At 39.5% G+C, this 17,975-nt stretch overlaps 1 protein-coding gene across 3 annotated transcripts in view; it reads right to left on the bottom strand.

The window, feature by feature from the left end:
* The window catches only part of nfic (nuclear factor I/C), a 48,160-nt gene extending 32,216 nt beyond the window's left edge, over window positions 1–15,944 (bottom strand). Inside the window, exon 1 of one of the 3 annotated variants that reach the window (XM_085137048.1) lies at window positions 14,865–15,944. In XM_085137048.1, the coding sequence (XP_084993174.1) occupies window positions 14,865–14,960 (96 nt within the window). In that variant the 5' untranslated portion in view covers window positions 14,961–15,944. The other 2 variants (XM_085137047.1, XM_085137049.1) reach the window with 2 other exon arrangements.
* Between the last annotated feature and the right edge of the window lie 2,031 nt (window positions 15,945–17,975).

The raw sequence follows: 17,975 nt of genomic DNA, 5'->3' as shown, positions 1-17,975 counted from the left end.
ATTGCGATGCTTTGGGAGTTTAAACAGGAAGTTCATACTGAAAAACCTTCGCACTTATTGCTTCAAAAGGTGCCACAACCAGTTATTAGATTTAGGACACAATTTGTCTTTCACACAAACCCAGAAAGGTTAGGATAACTTTGTTTGCTTAATAAATGAAATCATTGATTAAAAAATGCATTGTGTATTTACTCACGTTATCTTTGATAATCTGGAAGATGTAAATGTGAAAAATATGGAAAACACTAAGAATCAGGAAGCAGCAATTAAAATACAATTTTTAAACTTTGTTGTTAAAAAATGTTTTTTTCCAGAAATGACACCACTGATATGTAAACTACTCTCTTCCACAGATACTGGGAAAACACTTGAGCACAGATACACACTTGCAGATGCACACACAAGTATATGTAGGCAGGCAAATCTCAAAAAGTTACTGTAGAGAAACTGAAGTCTGTTAACCAGTAACTTCAATGCATTCCAGCTACAAACTCCATGTTAATTCCAGCCCCTGATCAGCAGGTTTGCTGCAGTCTGCAGGATTTGTTTCAGCCTTCACATATGTGCCTGCTTTTGATCAAACACGAACTTATATTGCGACAGTTTGGTTGAAGATGTCAGTCACCAAACAGTGTTAGGTCACATATAACCAGGACTGTCAAATCAACAAAGGCTGTCTAGACTAAAGCTTCCTTTCAAAGTGGGAAAGCTTTCGTTTAACAGCTGAAGTGTAACAACTGTGGTGTAGTTTTACCTGAGACAGCGAGAGGGTCGAAAACATCATTTTGACGAGATGGAGCTGAATCACAGCAGGCTGTGCGTTAACATAAACATTTAAATCCTCATAGCGTACTTATTTGTTTTTGGAGATATCTGTATGTTCTTCCATGTCGGGATTCAGTTAAGCAGCTATCCCTCTGGGCGGGAGAAAACGCTGCATTTCCTGGGCTGTTAAAATGGGCTTTTCCAAAGAATCCACATATGAGAGCGAACGACTGCTGTGTCAACTCCAGAAACGATCACACGCCAGAAAAGTTTCGGCCCCGGAAAAATGTCCCGCGGGGGGAAAAAAGACAGTTGTTCGGAAAATATGGCCAGAGGTTTAACGGAACATGGGAGTTGTGTCATTTAGAGAGGGAAGGAGATGAGGGGGCGAAGAATAAAAGACAGAGAGCTGAAATGACGTTATGAATTCAGCCCATCCCAAACTATGGGCTTAAAGCTGCAGCTGCGCTCTCACTGCCCAGCTGCCCTACAACGCGCACAGCACTTTATCTCAATAACAGCTGCACCTCCGTCCTGCAGTCTTAAAAATCATGGATTCAAACTAGGTGTTCAAAGTCCTGACCGACAACATTCTAGTGAAATGAGAAGCATTAAAAACCTGACCAAGGTTTATATTATAATTGGATATCTCATACACAAATCGGCACAATGGTTCCGCGATATACAGGCAAATGGTCAATTAGAGACACCAACACCGATAAGTGTCCTATTAATGTGTTAGTAATCCAACCACGTGCACCTAGAACCTTCTACAACGTACCCCATCACCTTAATAGGTGTTCAGCAATATCATCAACAGGCACAGCATGTGTTTCACAGTATTTTCCTGCTTCTCAAACCATGTGAGTCATCCTGTCCTGTGGACACTTGGAAATATTTCATCACAGTAAAAGTGATTACTCAGAATAAGTTTGTTTGGCTTCACTCGACCCTCTAAGGTGACTGTTGACCAAAATTTCCAAACTGTGGCAGAAAAACTGAGTACTCTCAGGGTAGATAAACCTATTTCTGTTCCATTCTGCTTTAAATGTTGCACTGGTCTGCATCTACATAGTACCTTTTAACCTTAGTAGTTAAACAAAGCACATTACAATGTTATTGTCCATTTTTCCACACTGGGACACAATACTGGTGGCAGAGTTGGCATGCAAGAGAATGGCATGTGATAGCATTGTTGTGCCTACAATTAAACTGTATCCCATATTTCCTGCAATTACTAAGTACTTTATTTTGAATTATATTGATAGTCAGAATTATAAGTCAGGATATTTACAAATGTTTTTATATACACATTCAACCAACAATAAGTTCCACTTATAGCTTATAATCATACATTTGTACTTTCATGATATATTTGTATAACACGCATATACTTCCTTTTCTACTCAGAATCCTTACTTTTGATATTTAAATATAGTTAGCTCATAATGATTGGTTTTAGTCGCTTAGAGTGGTACACAGTTTACAGTAGTCGTTTTCAACACTGGATTTACAAGATGTGAATACCTTCACATAAAGTCCCAAGACACAAGTGTCGTGTACTGTGTGAGCAGGGGCATGCCATCTCAGTCGGTTGAATAGGCTAAAGCTTTTCCTCAGGCAGACATTCCTCTGGGTCATGTACCGCATTTAGAGGGACTGATGAGGGGCAGCATCTGACTCTTTTCTACTCTTGAGCGGATTCTCGGATGTTTGCTCACCTTGCAAGTTGAACATGACTCTTTGAGTGTTTCCAACTGATGTGGTTCAGGAGTACTGCCTCCACTAACTGCATTTTTTCCTCCCTTTTTCAGGCAGCTCTCTGACTGGGCTGTAAGCCGGGGCAGGAGGCCCTCTGTCGGCCTGTCATTCTAACTCAGCCCGCTGGCTCTAACTGCGGCCATTTTCTGCTGACTAACACAAATGCCCAGAAACATCCACACATCCACAGACCGAGAGGAGGAGGCGGAGGAGGAGGCTTGAGCTGAACTTCAACTTGGCCTTCCACCGTCCCGCGTGACGAGCGGAGCGGTGGGGGAGGGCCTGCTGCTGCACGCGCTTCAACAAAGCCCCTAGCTCAACAACTTTCACCCCCTACTCCACACCTGATACGCACACAGCAGGGCATATTTTCCGCTTAATCGGTCGAAGTCAGGGCCCGGAACCCATAGCCTGTGGGAAGAAGCCTGTGTAACGCTAATACGCCACGTTCAAAACTTCATTCAAAATTACAACAGTTAAAATAGTTTTTGTTTTATCGCTGGCCTACCTAACATTTAATGTGTAACATGAAATCATTTCGTGTCTAAATACATTTTTGGCAAATTCGGTGCGCATAAAATACTCAGAAAGAGCTTTACGGCAACGAAATTTCCACTTTCATAATCGTAATTGCTGCTGGCTTCCGCCTTACACTCAGCGTTTGATGGAAAACGTCAGCTGGATAAAAGGGCAACCCGACAGGCAAAGTTAAGATTTTATTGAAGGGTGGGCTTTAACGTGTATCATATGTGTGCCGAATTTAAGGATGGACCCTGACAGTTCAACCTTGTTCCCACTTATGTTTTGACTGCGTGTATATTTGTTGTCATGCGCAGGACAATTCATTTTGCCATATTTTGAATGCGATTTAGCGGGCAGAATCTCTCCAGGAAAACGCCAGGGATCGGACCGTGTTCAAATGCTGAAACAAACTAAAAGAAAAAATGAGAAATACAGACGCAGGCTTGCTGACATTAGGACGGAACTATCGCACCGCTTTCTGCTCCACTTTCAGCTGCGTAGCCTGCGTTACTCAGTCAACTCCTCGCATTGCGTCTTTTTCGGAAAACACGAAACAGCACACCAGTGGGAAGGGACACACTGCTACATTGTTGTACCGGAACAGGTTTTGTCCTACCATGTCGAAGCTGAGCCGCCACCGGGGAAAGTTAAAGCTGATATCAGTGCCTGCCCATCTCGCGCTGTCGTTCGTTACCATTCCATATTCATTTCTACCATTGTGCGCGTGCCAGCTGGAGTATAACTCGAGACCAGAAACGTCCCGCGTCAAGCTTCGGGCTCCACGGCAATAACCCCCCACCACACGCGCGCGCGCGCGCACGCACACATACATATACACGAAGGCTGCGGCAGAACGGAACAGTGTTACATTAACCTTCCACCTGTCTTCTGTTCAGCGTTCTCCTCGCTTCTGTCTTCCTCATATTAGCTCTTCTTCCTGATACTGTGAACCGTTTTATTCCTTCCTTTAGTTTTTTTTTTTTCACTTTTTCCTTTCTCACTTTGTTTGACTGCTTTGTCTTTATGTCTCTTCACCCTTTTTCTAAGATCGTAGATGAGCAGATTCAGTCCTTAGAGAGAAATAAGGGTGAGACTTCATCTACAGTATTCAGAAATCCTTTGCTTTATAAAGTCTAAATATTCACTTCCAGCCAAGTTTTGAGCTTCATTTGTCTTTTTGTTCCCCTTGGGACACACTCCATAAAGTGAAATGCAGTGCTTTTGAGACCAGAGCTGTGATTTTATTATTAAATTAAAAGCTGAACAATTAATGAATCCATCTGCTGTTGCTGCTGTTCGGCAGTTCCAATGAAACTACATAAACAGTGGTAACAATGTAAGCTTGTGAAGATTTAACTGTTATCAGACAAGGCTCTCATGTCTGTGGCATGGTATCTTATGTTTTGACCTCTATGGATTCAGTCAATCTATTGCTGGTACTAAAAAACGCAAAACAAAATCTGAATCTTTTTGTACAACGTGCCATATTTTATTCTTGTTAATGTTTGCCTTTGTTTAGCATTCACTAAAAACAATAAATTAGTAATAATGCACATAGTAATGTGTTACTTTGTGGAATCTTTATGTAGACTGAGGAGATATACATATAGAAAGCATCAAAGTACTGGTAGATCTGCTACTGCTCACCAGATGTCATATTTCCCATCTGGGTCCCGACAGTGTGCCTTTCTGGATGATCAACAATACGGACCAGTCATTAATAATCAATCTATAACTTCACATTAAGCAGTCTGTGTGAACTGAATAACCACTAACAGCAAAACCAAAGCATTTCCCAAAGTGGGATGAATAAAGTATTCCTTTTATCTTTATTATTAATTCAAAGCATCTTTCATGTATTTTTTTTTTTAAAGAATGCATAATGATTTCAGTTCATTCATTCAGTCATGAATGCAATTTATGAACTAATGCCAAACTTCCACTAACATGCATATTTCTCAAGTTTACAACACATTTGTTGCACACATGAATTAATGTTTCTTATACATTCTTTAATAATTATCCAAATATGTATTATGTGATGGATACATGAATTTACATAAATCAACTTAGAGGCATATAACTGCCTTTAAAGAGACATTTTGCTGGTTTGCAGAACGGTTGTGGATCCTAGCCCTCTTAGGCTCTTCCTGTGTCCGAATGGGTTTTCTCCAGTTTCCTCTGGTTTCCTCCCACAGTCCAAAGGAATGCATGTTAGGTTAATTTGTTACCAGTTAGTCTGGCTTCTTGTGTAAGGTGCTCTAAATGGTCAGGAAGATTAGAAATGTGTCATGCACATCATGCCACATCATGTGGTTTGCCTGTTTCGTCAGCATTCGGGTTCTTCTTCCAGGTTCCCTGTTACAATGTAACCCTTAAAACTTGGATCTCTAAAAGTTTTATCTTTATGAAGCTACCGCTAAGCACAAAATGTGGGCTGGGAGGTGACCTTGGAAGCCTTCAATGAAAAGCTGGCTTTTGGTTTGCAGTTTTTTATTTGAGTAAGTGGTATCATAAATAAATTGCCCAACACAAATTGGCTGGGTGACTGGCTCTCTGATAATATTTTTGCCCCTTACAAATGAGAGAAAACTGTTTAGGCTGACCTTTTACAACACAACTAATATATTTTATCTAGGTGACTGACAATGCGACTCGTGTCTTTCGTCAGGGAAGCAAACTGTGTTATCAGTAAAGAAAAGAAAGAAAGGAGATGGAGAGAAAGTGAAGTGAGGCAAATAAGTTGTTAAAACAAAATGCAACTAACAAGTTTAGGTATGAACAAAGTTAAATACAGGGACCCAGCGTCAGATGCGAAACGTATCCATCATCATCATAACCCAGCACAAATGAACACCATGAAACCCATCACTCAGAGAGAGTGAAACAGCATTAGTTCCATCTCCAAACCATATGACACAAGGTGAGCTCAGATAGTGGCAACTAAAGATAATCCCAAGCAATCATTTGAATCAACAGCAGGGCAAGGCTTTTTGAAGAAGCCAGTGTGTTGGATTTGAATCCTGTGGCTGACTGAGGCCTTTCTGTGTGGAGTTTGTATGTTCTCCCCATGCCTATGTGTGTTCCTGGTTTTCTCCCACACTCCATGCATACATGGGTTAGAGTAAGGCTGAGGAATGAAGGTTAAAATGTCATAACATTTTAAACCGTGCAGACTTGTAGATATATATATATGTTTATTACATGTGGTATATGACCAGTAATTACTGGCTACTCTAATGGCCAGATTGTTGTGTACATTACAAGAAGGAAACACAGACTGCTTATGTATAGGACTCAGTTCTAGTCAATGCAGCTAATGGATACATGCATTTTGATCCTCTTTGAGTCTACTGAGTCTCATCTATGGTAACACATGATGAGACAACACTTTGTAAACTGTAAAACTGCAACACTATGATTTATTATGCCGATCTATAGCATCTTATACTCCTATACTCCTAATACCCTGTACTGCTAAAATGTATTCATACATTTTAGTACATCACAATAACACATATTTTTGTGAAGTGTTGTCTTTGCACATCTTATTTTCGTCATCACTTTACAAACTGTTGAACTACATAATTTAAAGCATATTTAAAATATTCTTTGCAGATTTTATATTCTTTTCTCTTGTAGCTTTAATATATATCTTTTCTAATATGTTCTGTGACAGTGGTTGCTCTCACTTTCCTATTTTTCATGTTTTTTGCATTATTATTCAGAATCAGAAACAGAATACTTTATTGATCTCCAAGGAAATTATGATTGATATGCGCCAAAAGTCGAAGACAAATTCCTTTTAGAATTGTCTTCAGTTGTCAGTAGAGACTCTGTAAGCTTCAAACAGCATCCACGTTAGGATCTGCTTTGTGTTTAAATAACTGATCTTCCCACATAACAGACTTTTGGACCAAACGGGTATCATTATACATGAGTGTGTCCTAGAAAAAAAAAAAAGAGTAGTTGCTGACTCAGCTTACTCCAATCTGCATAGTGCCCCCTGCTGGAAGCATACATGTTCACTCACACAGATGCATAAACTCACTGCCTGAAGGTCTTTTTACATACGCAACTTAAAAGTTGGTCATAGCGCTGAAATATGAATAGTAGTAACACAAAGCAGAGAGGAAAGGTAATCTTTGCATAATCCCTAGCAGTTTATAATTTCATGGAGTCAGCAGACAAAATGAGATGTTTTGGCTCCAGGCTGGATCTGCATGACTGCAGAGTGAGCAGGCACAGAATTGCAAATGGGTATGATTGGACTTAATTGTCTGCCCAGTATCACACTTGATGCCCAGTATCTTTTCTTGCTGTACGTCTTTTATGTCTCCTATCTTTTTTGTGTGTTTGTGTTGCTGCTAGAGGGCAGTGTTTACCTTTTCACTGTAAATCAAAGCAGCTGTGCTTTTTAGTGGGCACACTCTCCATCTAACCTTCTGGAGCTGTGTTTAGGAAGGCTATCTAATGCCTCTCTTAGCATCCAGGGGACAGATGTTGGGGAATTCATTATCTGCTTTAAGACCGCTCAGCTGGACTTTCAGCGCCCAGAACCTCAGTTTTAGTCCAGCATGTTGGACAGCTACTATCAGCACTTTTTTTCTGTAAATGTCAGGTAAGCTATAAACATGTAGAAATCCTGGATGACTCCCTCAAAATACAAACCGCAACAATGAGAAGACAAGTGTTGTTAGAGATCAACTTTTAAGCAAACAAGCTTGGTTGATAGTGGTGGTTTAGGGTTAAAGGTCATTGTCACCACCTGTAGGATCATACCAGGACCCTACAGAAGTTGCACTGCCTGTCCAACTCCTCCAGGTTGGCAGTATGTACCATTGACAGAAGGTTTGATGTGTCTTTCAGCACAGTCTCAAGAGCATGGAGGATATTCTGGGACATAGGCATACATGTGACAGACATGAAAGGGGTATAGAGTAGGTGTGGAGAATGTTATGTTGCCTGTAACATCGTTCAGTATGAGCAATTTGGTGATGGGTCAGTAATGGTCTGGGGAGGAAATATCCAATGGATGGACGAAAAGACCTCCACAGGCTAGGCCAGTGGTTTTCAAACTCCATTGTGGTTTATTTCACACCTCAAACATTTAGTAAACAATTAAGCAAATACAAGTAATGTGCAATAAATTACAGGTAGTAATAAAATAAACTACTAACTCTTTTATGCTGCGTCCGCACGTACACAGGTGATTTTGAAAACGCAGCTGTTTCGTCCACACGGAAACGGCGTTTGGAATCACCAAAAACGGAGATTTTTTTAAAACTCCTTTTTGCGTTTACGTGTGGACGAGGAATACAGAGTTCGTCACGCAACGTCAAAGGTATGTGCCTTTTTCACGTCACGCAGTGCGCCACGTTATTGTTTACATGAGAGGAATTGCAGAATGGCAGATAGAGACAAAATACTGTTAATCTGACTATCTTCAGGTTTTACACGCTTACATATACACACAGTTACTGTCCCTCGATTTACAAAGGCAGAGGCGTCACAGTGTGATTATTTTGCGTGTAGTTGTTTTTTTCCTGTGTAATAATATTCAACATTGCTATCAATACATTTTTCAAAAAAATGCCTCTCTGTGCAAAATGGGTTCAAAAACATAAACAACTGTGGGATACTGTTTGTCCGGGATTTGAACCGAGGGAACAAATCGTGGCAGGAATGGCCTGATGTTATTTGTATGCCGCTGTAACTTTACTGTATAACGAGCTAACATCTCCAAAATGTCAGGAGTAGTTAGTCATTTGGTATTGACATGAAATCCTTGGACCTGCTGGGATGAAGTGGGCAGGATGTGAGATAATAAGACTACTAAAAAGAGTGAAGAATACATGTGGCATAGTAGTAAATATTTTAGAGCGTCAACCAAGGCAACTGCAGCCTGGAAAGTCTGCTGACTCGCCATCAGCTTCAAAGTTATCTGCAACCTGACTAATCCATGACACAGATTAGTATTAGAAAATCATTGTTATTTTAAAAAGGTTGGGACACAATGTAAAAAGTTTTAAAAAATTAGAGTTGAGTTTGTAAATGCAAGCTAAATTGACACTCTTTTTTAAGGCCCACAATCATAAAATGTCTGTTTATCAGTGATGAAAGGTAAACTAAAGCAAATCAAACCATCTATTAGTTATAACTGCTTAATCTCCACAGGGTGATGAATGTCTCTCTCTCTGTGTGTGTGTGTGTGTGTGTGTGTGTGTGTGTGTGTGTGTGTGTGTGTGTGTGTGTGTGTGTGTGTTGGATATTTTCCCTGGGATAATCCTGGAAGCATGTTTTTTTTTTCCTTTTGGTGATGCAGAGAAACATCTTATTACTTATTAATAGAAACATCTGTTTGTTGGACCTTATGTATGTCTTGTTATTGTAGCCCACGGTCCTGCATTTTTGATATCCACCATCTATGGATGTCTCTGGCTACTAGCCTTGTTTTGGCTTGTGGCTAACACTCCTCTTCACTGCTGTCATCTAGTAAAGGACAATCCAACTGCTCTTCAGCCAGGTTAAGTTTTGAGGTCCTGGTACTATTGGGTGTTCTTAGCTTGTCAACGGAGCACTTTACTATCAGACTTGTATTGGATCCGAGCATTTGTGATGGCAACATCAATGAAATGACTGATGACACCTATCATTCATTTCTTTGTTCAGCATTCGGTCACACAGAAACCTGGACACGAGCCTTCTGCTACAAATATCTTCTGGAGCTTTCCCAGACACAGTCGACGCCATCAGTACTGGTATAGTGTAATGGTAAATGGGCTGGTTCTTGTATAGCGCTTTTCTACTCTATCTGAGCACTCAAAGCACTTTTACACACATACACCAGCAAAAGTGCTTTCTATGTAGCATTCACATGCATTCATACTCTGATGGATGCATCAGAGAGCAACTTGGTTGCCCAAGGATATTGACTGACAGTCCAGTCTGTCTTATGGCCTCATGGTCTTATGTTTTATGATCATAAGCTAGTTTGCTTGCTTGAGCAAGCCGTCAAACTATTTGGTGAATGATGGTTCAGGCCTCCTCCAGACAATCATTAGAGATGCTCCCCGACCCTCTTTTCGTAGCTGCTTATCTCCTCTTAGCTAGCATGGCTTTGGTTCTTCAATGTAGTTCCAATTGCTAGAAGACCTTTTGCGAACAAAGTATCCACGATATTAATTGTTGTGCAGCATCGAGCAAAGAATATGCAAGTTCCTGTCTGAACAGATTTAACCAATTGCAAGACAACTCCTAATCTTTTTTCCCTGAATGCATTTTCCCCATAGGTACACAAGGAGAACAAAGACTTTTAGGCCAGTAGGGTTTGGCTTACGAGAGGCGAGGTACACCCAGGACAGGTCACTAGTTTATCGCAGGGATAACACATAGACAACCATTCACACTCACATTCACACCTATGGCCCGTTTAGAATCAGTTAACTGTTCTGTTAATCTGTACATCAGTGAGCATTACACATAAACACACATGCACTCATGCTAGTTAACAGAGATGCAGCGCATAAGATGAGCAAATAAACCAGCAATATGAGGTTGGTTTTTTTTAATTTACAATATAGTTTTAAAGGATAGCAAAATTCTAACTAAACCTTACACACATTAATTCCCTATGTTTTAGCAATACCAATCTGACAAATAATATAAAAGATATATTTAACCAGAGATCAATTTTTTTATGTGTATAATTTGCATTGTAATTTTGCTTTAATGTAGGTGAAAAATCAGAATTGCTCACCCAAGCTTTAAGATGCCATTTGAGTGATATGTGCGTTCCTAATGCTCTTTTAAAGAATGAAAGGAAATTAGTTCTGGCAAGCAAAAAGACTTCCTGCAGAAATGGGAGCAGCTCAGAGGATTAAGAGGGGATGTTCTAAGTGCTAAGCACCAATGGCTTCCATTCAATTTGATCACTGTGAGCGAGTTTAACTACACAAGTACAAGACATTTGTTAGACTTTTATGAGTCTCCAAAATCATTGATTTCAATTCAAACTTTCAATGCTTAGAATTTTTATTTAACAAAACAGTAACAACCTCCCACACCCACACCCACACCCAGCATTTTAAGTCAACAAAGATACATCCCATGTTATTATTTTCAGTATTGCAAAGCTTCTGTGTAAGTTCAATAAGAAAGATCTATAATCCCTCATCTGCCTGCTTTCCTCTGTTAGGTTGCTTTTCAGTTCTTCAGCCACTTTCTGTTCAACCACTTTGCCATGCTGTCAATCCTAGTACTGCCATTGTTACTCTAGTCCAATCAATTGCCTATCAGCCTTCACTTTGCATGGCATAATTCTTTGCTCTCTGTCATTTTCCCTTTCAGACTCATTCATACAACCCACCTCCTCCCCATTTCCACCTCACAGTCACCTCAGTCATAGCTCCATCCAAGCCTCAGTTTTCATCTTCACCTTCTTCTTCTAGTTGCTCAGCAGTCCTGAGCAAGCGCTTTAGCAACAGTGGGAAGGAAAAACTCACTTTTAAGCTGAATGCTCTGCCTTCCATACTACTGCATACAACTACTACAGATGGGTTTTTAAGTAATGGTTTAATCACTGCCATCTTATAGGCATGTGGTGCTTAACCCAGTAATAGGAATAAACTGGTCATATTTAAAATTATAGTATTAATTAATGGCAGGACTTCTCTGAGCAGTCTTGTAGGAATGGGGTCTAAAAGACATGTTAATGAACTGGAGGAAGTAATTACTGAAGTTAACATTGAAAAATCAATCAGAGAGAAACAGTCTAAAAAAGTAACAATATTACTGAAAGTAGCTGTACGTAATAATATTATAAGTAATTTTTTCTCTAATGTTTATTTTGCATTTTTGAAGAAATTTATGAAATCATGACAATTTATGGTTAAAGGGATGCTCTAACGCTTTGTCAGCCTGGCTGCAGTGCTAACAGAAACCTAGGGTTGTTCTTAATTTCCCTTTAAAAAAAAAAACAAAACTATTTTTCCAGGCGAAATAAAGATCTTCTGAATTAGTGAGATTTCATTTCCTCCCCACCTTACAGATTATCTGCTTTAACGTGTATGTTTCAGATTTGAGTACTTCTATTAAATTGTTTACTAACGTGGACTTAGAAGAGCCAGATGTAGTGTTTAATAATCCACATTTCACATTTTTACTCTTTGATGACGTTGTGGATACTATGCTGTTCTTTCTTTGGGATTTTTAATCTTTAAATCATTTTTCTCTGATTTTTGGTTTGGTTTTTGGTCGTGTCGGTGAAGACCGAGTCTCTAAATATGCGAGGCCTTTCCTGAAAAAGATATTTTCTGTTTGAAGCACATGTTGTGTATTCCTTTCAGCACTGAATGATGCAGCACTCAGTGGTGAATCGTGTTCAGAGCATGACAGAGCTCTGACCTGCACAGTGAGCTGTGTTCACACAGTGATTTCTGGAAGTATTTCTGAGACCATGCACTGATTTCCATTGCATAATCATACCTGGCCTTATAGCAGTGCTGCCCAAGGGCCTTTACATTATATAAAAATTCATAATATATAAATTATAATACATTACATTATAATACAATTTAATATAACATAGATTTTTTTTATAGAGCACTTAACTTTTTTTGAAATGGGTTTGTAATTTTTATAAACAGAATTTTATAGAATCAGCAGTTCTATTAAGTTAGGATCAAAGATACTAGGTGTAATTTTCTTAGACAGTGTAAAGTGGAACCTATTATACTTAAACCTCTGACTTTGAGCCTGCATTGAAGCATTTAATGTCATGACAAGGTGTAAAAAAAAAAAAACCTCTTTCAGACTTTAGGAAAAAGGTTTTGGATGCTTATTAATCTCCAATGGACTGAAAAATTATTGAAATAAAACTTACAATTATCTACAAGTTGTGAACATTTTAAACAACGTCTGTTCTTTCAAGAACTGATTGGCTCAGCAAATTCAGCCCAGGAGCAGACCGTCGTAGGCAAAAAGAAATTTGAAATTTCTCAACCTTGAGATTTCTCAGTTTTTCAAAAGCAACTGCAACAGATTCTGTTAGCTGTAAAATTTTAATCTATTCACATTTTACCTGAAAGAAGCAAACTTTTTAAATTTTGTTAATAAGCAAAATCCAGATTAACATGACATAGCTGAAAAACTACTGCCGTAATGTGAATGATAGAAACAGAAAACAACCGACTCTCTTATTTATGATATATTTGATGGACACGCTGTATCTAGGTCTCTCTTTATACAGCATAAGCCAAATTTGAAGTTGGCCCATTTGGGTGCAACTCAGCAGGGTTCTCTTAATTCCACTTTGATATAACTGTGCCTGACTATCCTGCACAAAACCCCAAATCCTACAAACAATTTCTTGAAAAGTAGAAATCCCAAACTGACTGTGACATGTATTGAGGATTTTAAGAAACTGAAAAAATTCTTGCCAATGTATAAGAGAGTCAGAAATCAACTGGCTGACAGGAAGATTTTCATTTCCATCAGAAATAATCCTGAAATCTTTCAAGGAAGAAACGGCGACAACTTTAACTTACAATAAACTGACAAGAGCACTGCTTAGAGGTAAACGAGAACAGGTTTGAACCTTGCTCTCCATGCGATTGATACATATTTGTGTGGGATTTATGTTTTGTTGCATTTCTGCATTTAGAGCACAGTTACCTTCAATGCATGTGCAAATCTCTGGGCAGATAAACAAAAAACTTTTTTAAATCTGTTCCTTCCATTTACTATTGTATACACTGTTGGTACAATATAAGCTGCAGTATGTGACAGACATGAAAGAACGCTCTTTAATAGTTTTCATCTGTCTGTCTGTTTTCGAGGCTTCTCATGCTATCGCCCTTGCTCCGCGACCACTCCTCTTCTTCCCTTCTTACAAAGATTATTACTGCCAGCTGACCTCCTACACACCACTTGCCACCCAGTAAGTTGTTTAAATACAAATAAGATGGAGGTATAAGAAAACACTGGAAGCAGAGTAAATACTACAATTATCATGCTTTTGTTTTGTTTTGTCATGTCACACAGTAAAAACAATACAATATCCACATCTCTGCAGTATTAAAGTGTAGAAACCCTGAATGCTAGCCATGTCTTCAATAATTCCTGATCTAATCTGAACAAATCCAAAAGGCACATGAAGCACAACATTATTTTAAAAAAGCCTCAAACTACAAAAACATATCAAAATAAGTGACATTAAGTAACATTAAAGTACCAAGATAATGGACAAAAATGATCTTAGTCATTTTTTATAATATATGGTGTGTTCAGCACATTTGACTGAATATAAACAAGAGGGCAGAATGACATGCAAATTTAATGCCATATGATTATAACGTGATTCATCATAAAACATGAGCTCTTATTCTGACTCATCTCATAAACAATGTGGAAACAGAAAAGGGATTAGAGAACAACAAGCCCTCTGTCTCTCGCTCTCTTTCTCACACACACACACACACACACACACACACACACACACACACACACACACACACACACACACACACACACACACACATAGTTCAGCACCCAAACTCCAGCGCAGACCTCACACTCACTGAAGGGCAGAGCCGAACAGCAATCTGCTGTACGTTCATCCCTCATAATTCATAATTAAGATCCAAAGTTTGTTTAAGGAAGAATGAATCCTGTGCAAGCTGTTAGTGTTGTTGCTTTTTCTGTGGGAAAAAAACTCCAACTTTATTTTATATTAAAATTAAAATACCAAAGTCATAAATCTGACAAATAAAATAAAAACAGATTAGCACCATAGTGCTCATCATTATTGTACTCACCATCCACCATGTCTTGGCACTGACATCATAACACAACTGCCACTTCACCGAGCTGTCTGCTTCACCGCATCCTCCTGGTGCAGATGACATTGCCATGACAACAGAAAGGGAGCAATCAAACCATCAGTTCATGGCTTTTGAGGAAAACAGAGGACTCGATGATAAGTGATGAGCTGCGCTTCCCGTGCTTTTGTCTGTATTTCTCAGCCTTTTTCGGATGCAGTCCTGTGTTGTTGTAGTTCAGCTCTGGGTCTGTATACAAAGTTCCTGAGAAGAACAGAGCAAGAAGCAAGTGGCAAACTAATGCCCAAACCGTCCAGTATCTAAAATGAAGGGCTTCGATGTTTGGTTTCCAGTGCAACGAAGATTAATGTACATTTGACATATTCAAGAATCCTCTGACATGTGTCGACACTTTGTATTGCTTGTGTATGATATATTCTCCCTGCTCAACAAATCAATCAAGCCTCCGAAAAACAAAAAGTTAGTTATATTTAGTGCAGTTTTAAATAAAGCCTACATTATAAAAGCCCAAAAAAACAGCCTTGAACTATATAGGAACCCTGATCCAGCACCGTTTCTCCTCTCTGTCCCACTGGACTCCCACTAAATCCAAAAACTATCAGGCAGAGAATTTCAAAAGTCCCACTCCACCATGGTCCATTTCCAGTCGTCAGCTTCTTGCATTTCTTTCTTCATACAAAAGCCGAGCTGCTTACCTGTCACGTTCTGTCCCCCACAGCCTAGAGGAAAACCTCAAACTCCAAATCTTTAAACTTTGAACTCCAAACAAAACTCAACGTGATATTGTTCTCTTGTCAGTTATGCTTCCCCTGATCATTCCCTCATGTGGCTCCTGACAGTCTCTTCATTTTGGAAAATCAAAATAAATAGGCATTAGTTATTTGTAAGTACTGAATATATTCCTGTATTGTTTTTCCAGGTCCTTTCAGCACCTGTCCAAGTTCAGCAGTATCTCTACAGAGAGTCCCATTCAAAAAGTTCAATCAAGCTCCATTCTTTCTGACAATTTTAAAGTGGAGGAAAAACAGCAGCCAACAACCAAACCGACAAGCCAGCCACCCCCTTTCTTTATTCCACTGAGTGGGCTGTCACTTTGAAGAGGCGGATTAAGAACTAGTAGACACACATGCGGGTACACACATACATCAGATGCTTGTTGCCAGCTGTCTAATCACATACATGTACAAAAACATACACACGTTGCTTTAAAAAACACTAATGTGCAAATAAAACAAAAACGAGCCAAAAACCCTTTAGGTCGAGATGTCCACTGTGACTCAGTGCTCATTTTGAAAAAATGCACTGACCTTTCTCTGTCTCTCACTCGCTCGCTCTCTTTTTATCCAACACCCCCACAGCAGCACGGGCTGGTACAGGGATCCTCAAATCTAACTTCTTCAGTGGTTCATGGAAACGTGAAATTCTCTAATGTCCTATCATTTCAAATCTCTCTTATGTTAGGAAGAGACACTTTCGAGTTATTCCACAATCAAATTATAAAACTCAAGGTGAGAAGAAAAGATGACACGTGACTCTGAGAAGCTTAAGAAAAAATGGATACTAATACTGCGAATACTGAGATTGTTAATACCCTAAATATTTGGGAATTCACAACTATATAATTGCTCCTAAATTTGCTCTGATTCTATTGTTTTGTAGTTTGTGAGTTTTCTGTTATGATTGTTGTGCTGGAAACTCACACCTGCCCATTCTGCTCTGTGTCTCCTCTGTCAGCATGACAAAACGTGTTAAAATTATACGCCAGGACCACGGGAAGAATCTGGTGCCTCACAGCAAAAAAGTCTTGCGTTCGACTCCACCACCTTGCTGTGGATGTTCTCCCGTGTTTGTGTAGGCTATCCAGGTTCTCTGGTTTCCTCCCACAGTCCAAAGACATGCGATTGGTGAGGTTAGGTTAACTGGTGATTCTAAATAACCATAAGTGTGAATGCTTGTCTGCCTCTCTGTGTTAGCCCCGTGACAGGGTGTACCCCATCCTCCGCCCTATCATAGATGGGATGGGCTGCAACCCTGATAAGAAAGATGACGTGTGTATCGAGTCAGATGGACACAGCTTTGGCCAATACCCAAGTAACCAGGTGAGTCAGCAGACCCTCAGGCTTTGAAGCTTTGACTCCAGCACACTAAGGCCAGTGTACGTCGGCCAGTTTCTGAAGCGTTCATTCAAACCATACTATTAGTTTTCCTACTCCACTCCCCTCTTTTCACCACCCGTGCATTTTTGTCCCTTTAGGAATTTATGTGCATTTAGGTGTTAATAGTCTTGCTCTGCTCTCCCCTGTGCTTTTGTGTTGCCACGCTTGCTAGTTGTTTGTCTCTATATTTGTCATTTCTTTTTTATCTGTCCACAAAGTCCAACCAATTGTGGAAAGGCCCTTTACAGGTCTTCTTCCTGTTAAAGGAACTTCATCCTCATAAGAGTTTGTCTCGTTATTGGCATTTTCTTTATCTTACTTTATAGCTGATCTTGAGATGACTGTTGATGAACTAATGTTATGTCAATTAAAAATAAATGAGCCAAACTGAACTGCTCGGTATTGTACCTCAGCCGAATGCTTCTGGCTTCCCAGGAGCACGGGGTCTAACCATTTTGGAGACCTGGGGGCTGCAACAACTCTACAGACCAGTTTTAGCAGAAAAAAACTAATAGTAAAATTGCTGTTTTGGTTAAATGTACCCAGCCACTCACCCACCCACCTACAACCACACACACAGTCTCGCTAGATAGATAGATAGATAGATAGATAGATAGATAGATAGATAGATAGATAGATAGATAGATAGATAGATAGATAGATAGATAGATAGATAGATAGATAGATAGATAGATAGATAGATAGATAGATAGATAGATAGATAGAATTTCGAATCATACTTCCTTCACAGGGTATTCAAAAGATTTTGCAATTTTCTTTTAAAGTAAATTAACCAATTTGCAGTACTACCTCTGCCCTTTGCTGAGCTGCCTTGTCTAGAGGACGGGTGGTTTTTCAGGGTGTGGTGACAGTGCGGTTGACTTAGTGTCTATGTCAGCCCATAGAGTTATAGCCTTACAGCTGAGGGCTT

Source organism: Neolamprologus multifasciatus, chromosome 17, assembly GCF_963576455.1.
Source record: "Neolamprologus multifasciatus chromosome 17, fNeoMul1.2, whole genome shotgun sequence".
NCBI lineage: Eukaryota > Metazoa > Chordata > Actinopteri > Cichliformes > Cichlidae > Neolamprologus > Neolamprologus multifasciatus.
Note: the sequence above shows the minus strand (reverse complement) of the source record. Positions and strands in the feature narration are given on the sequence as shown.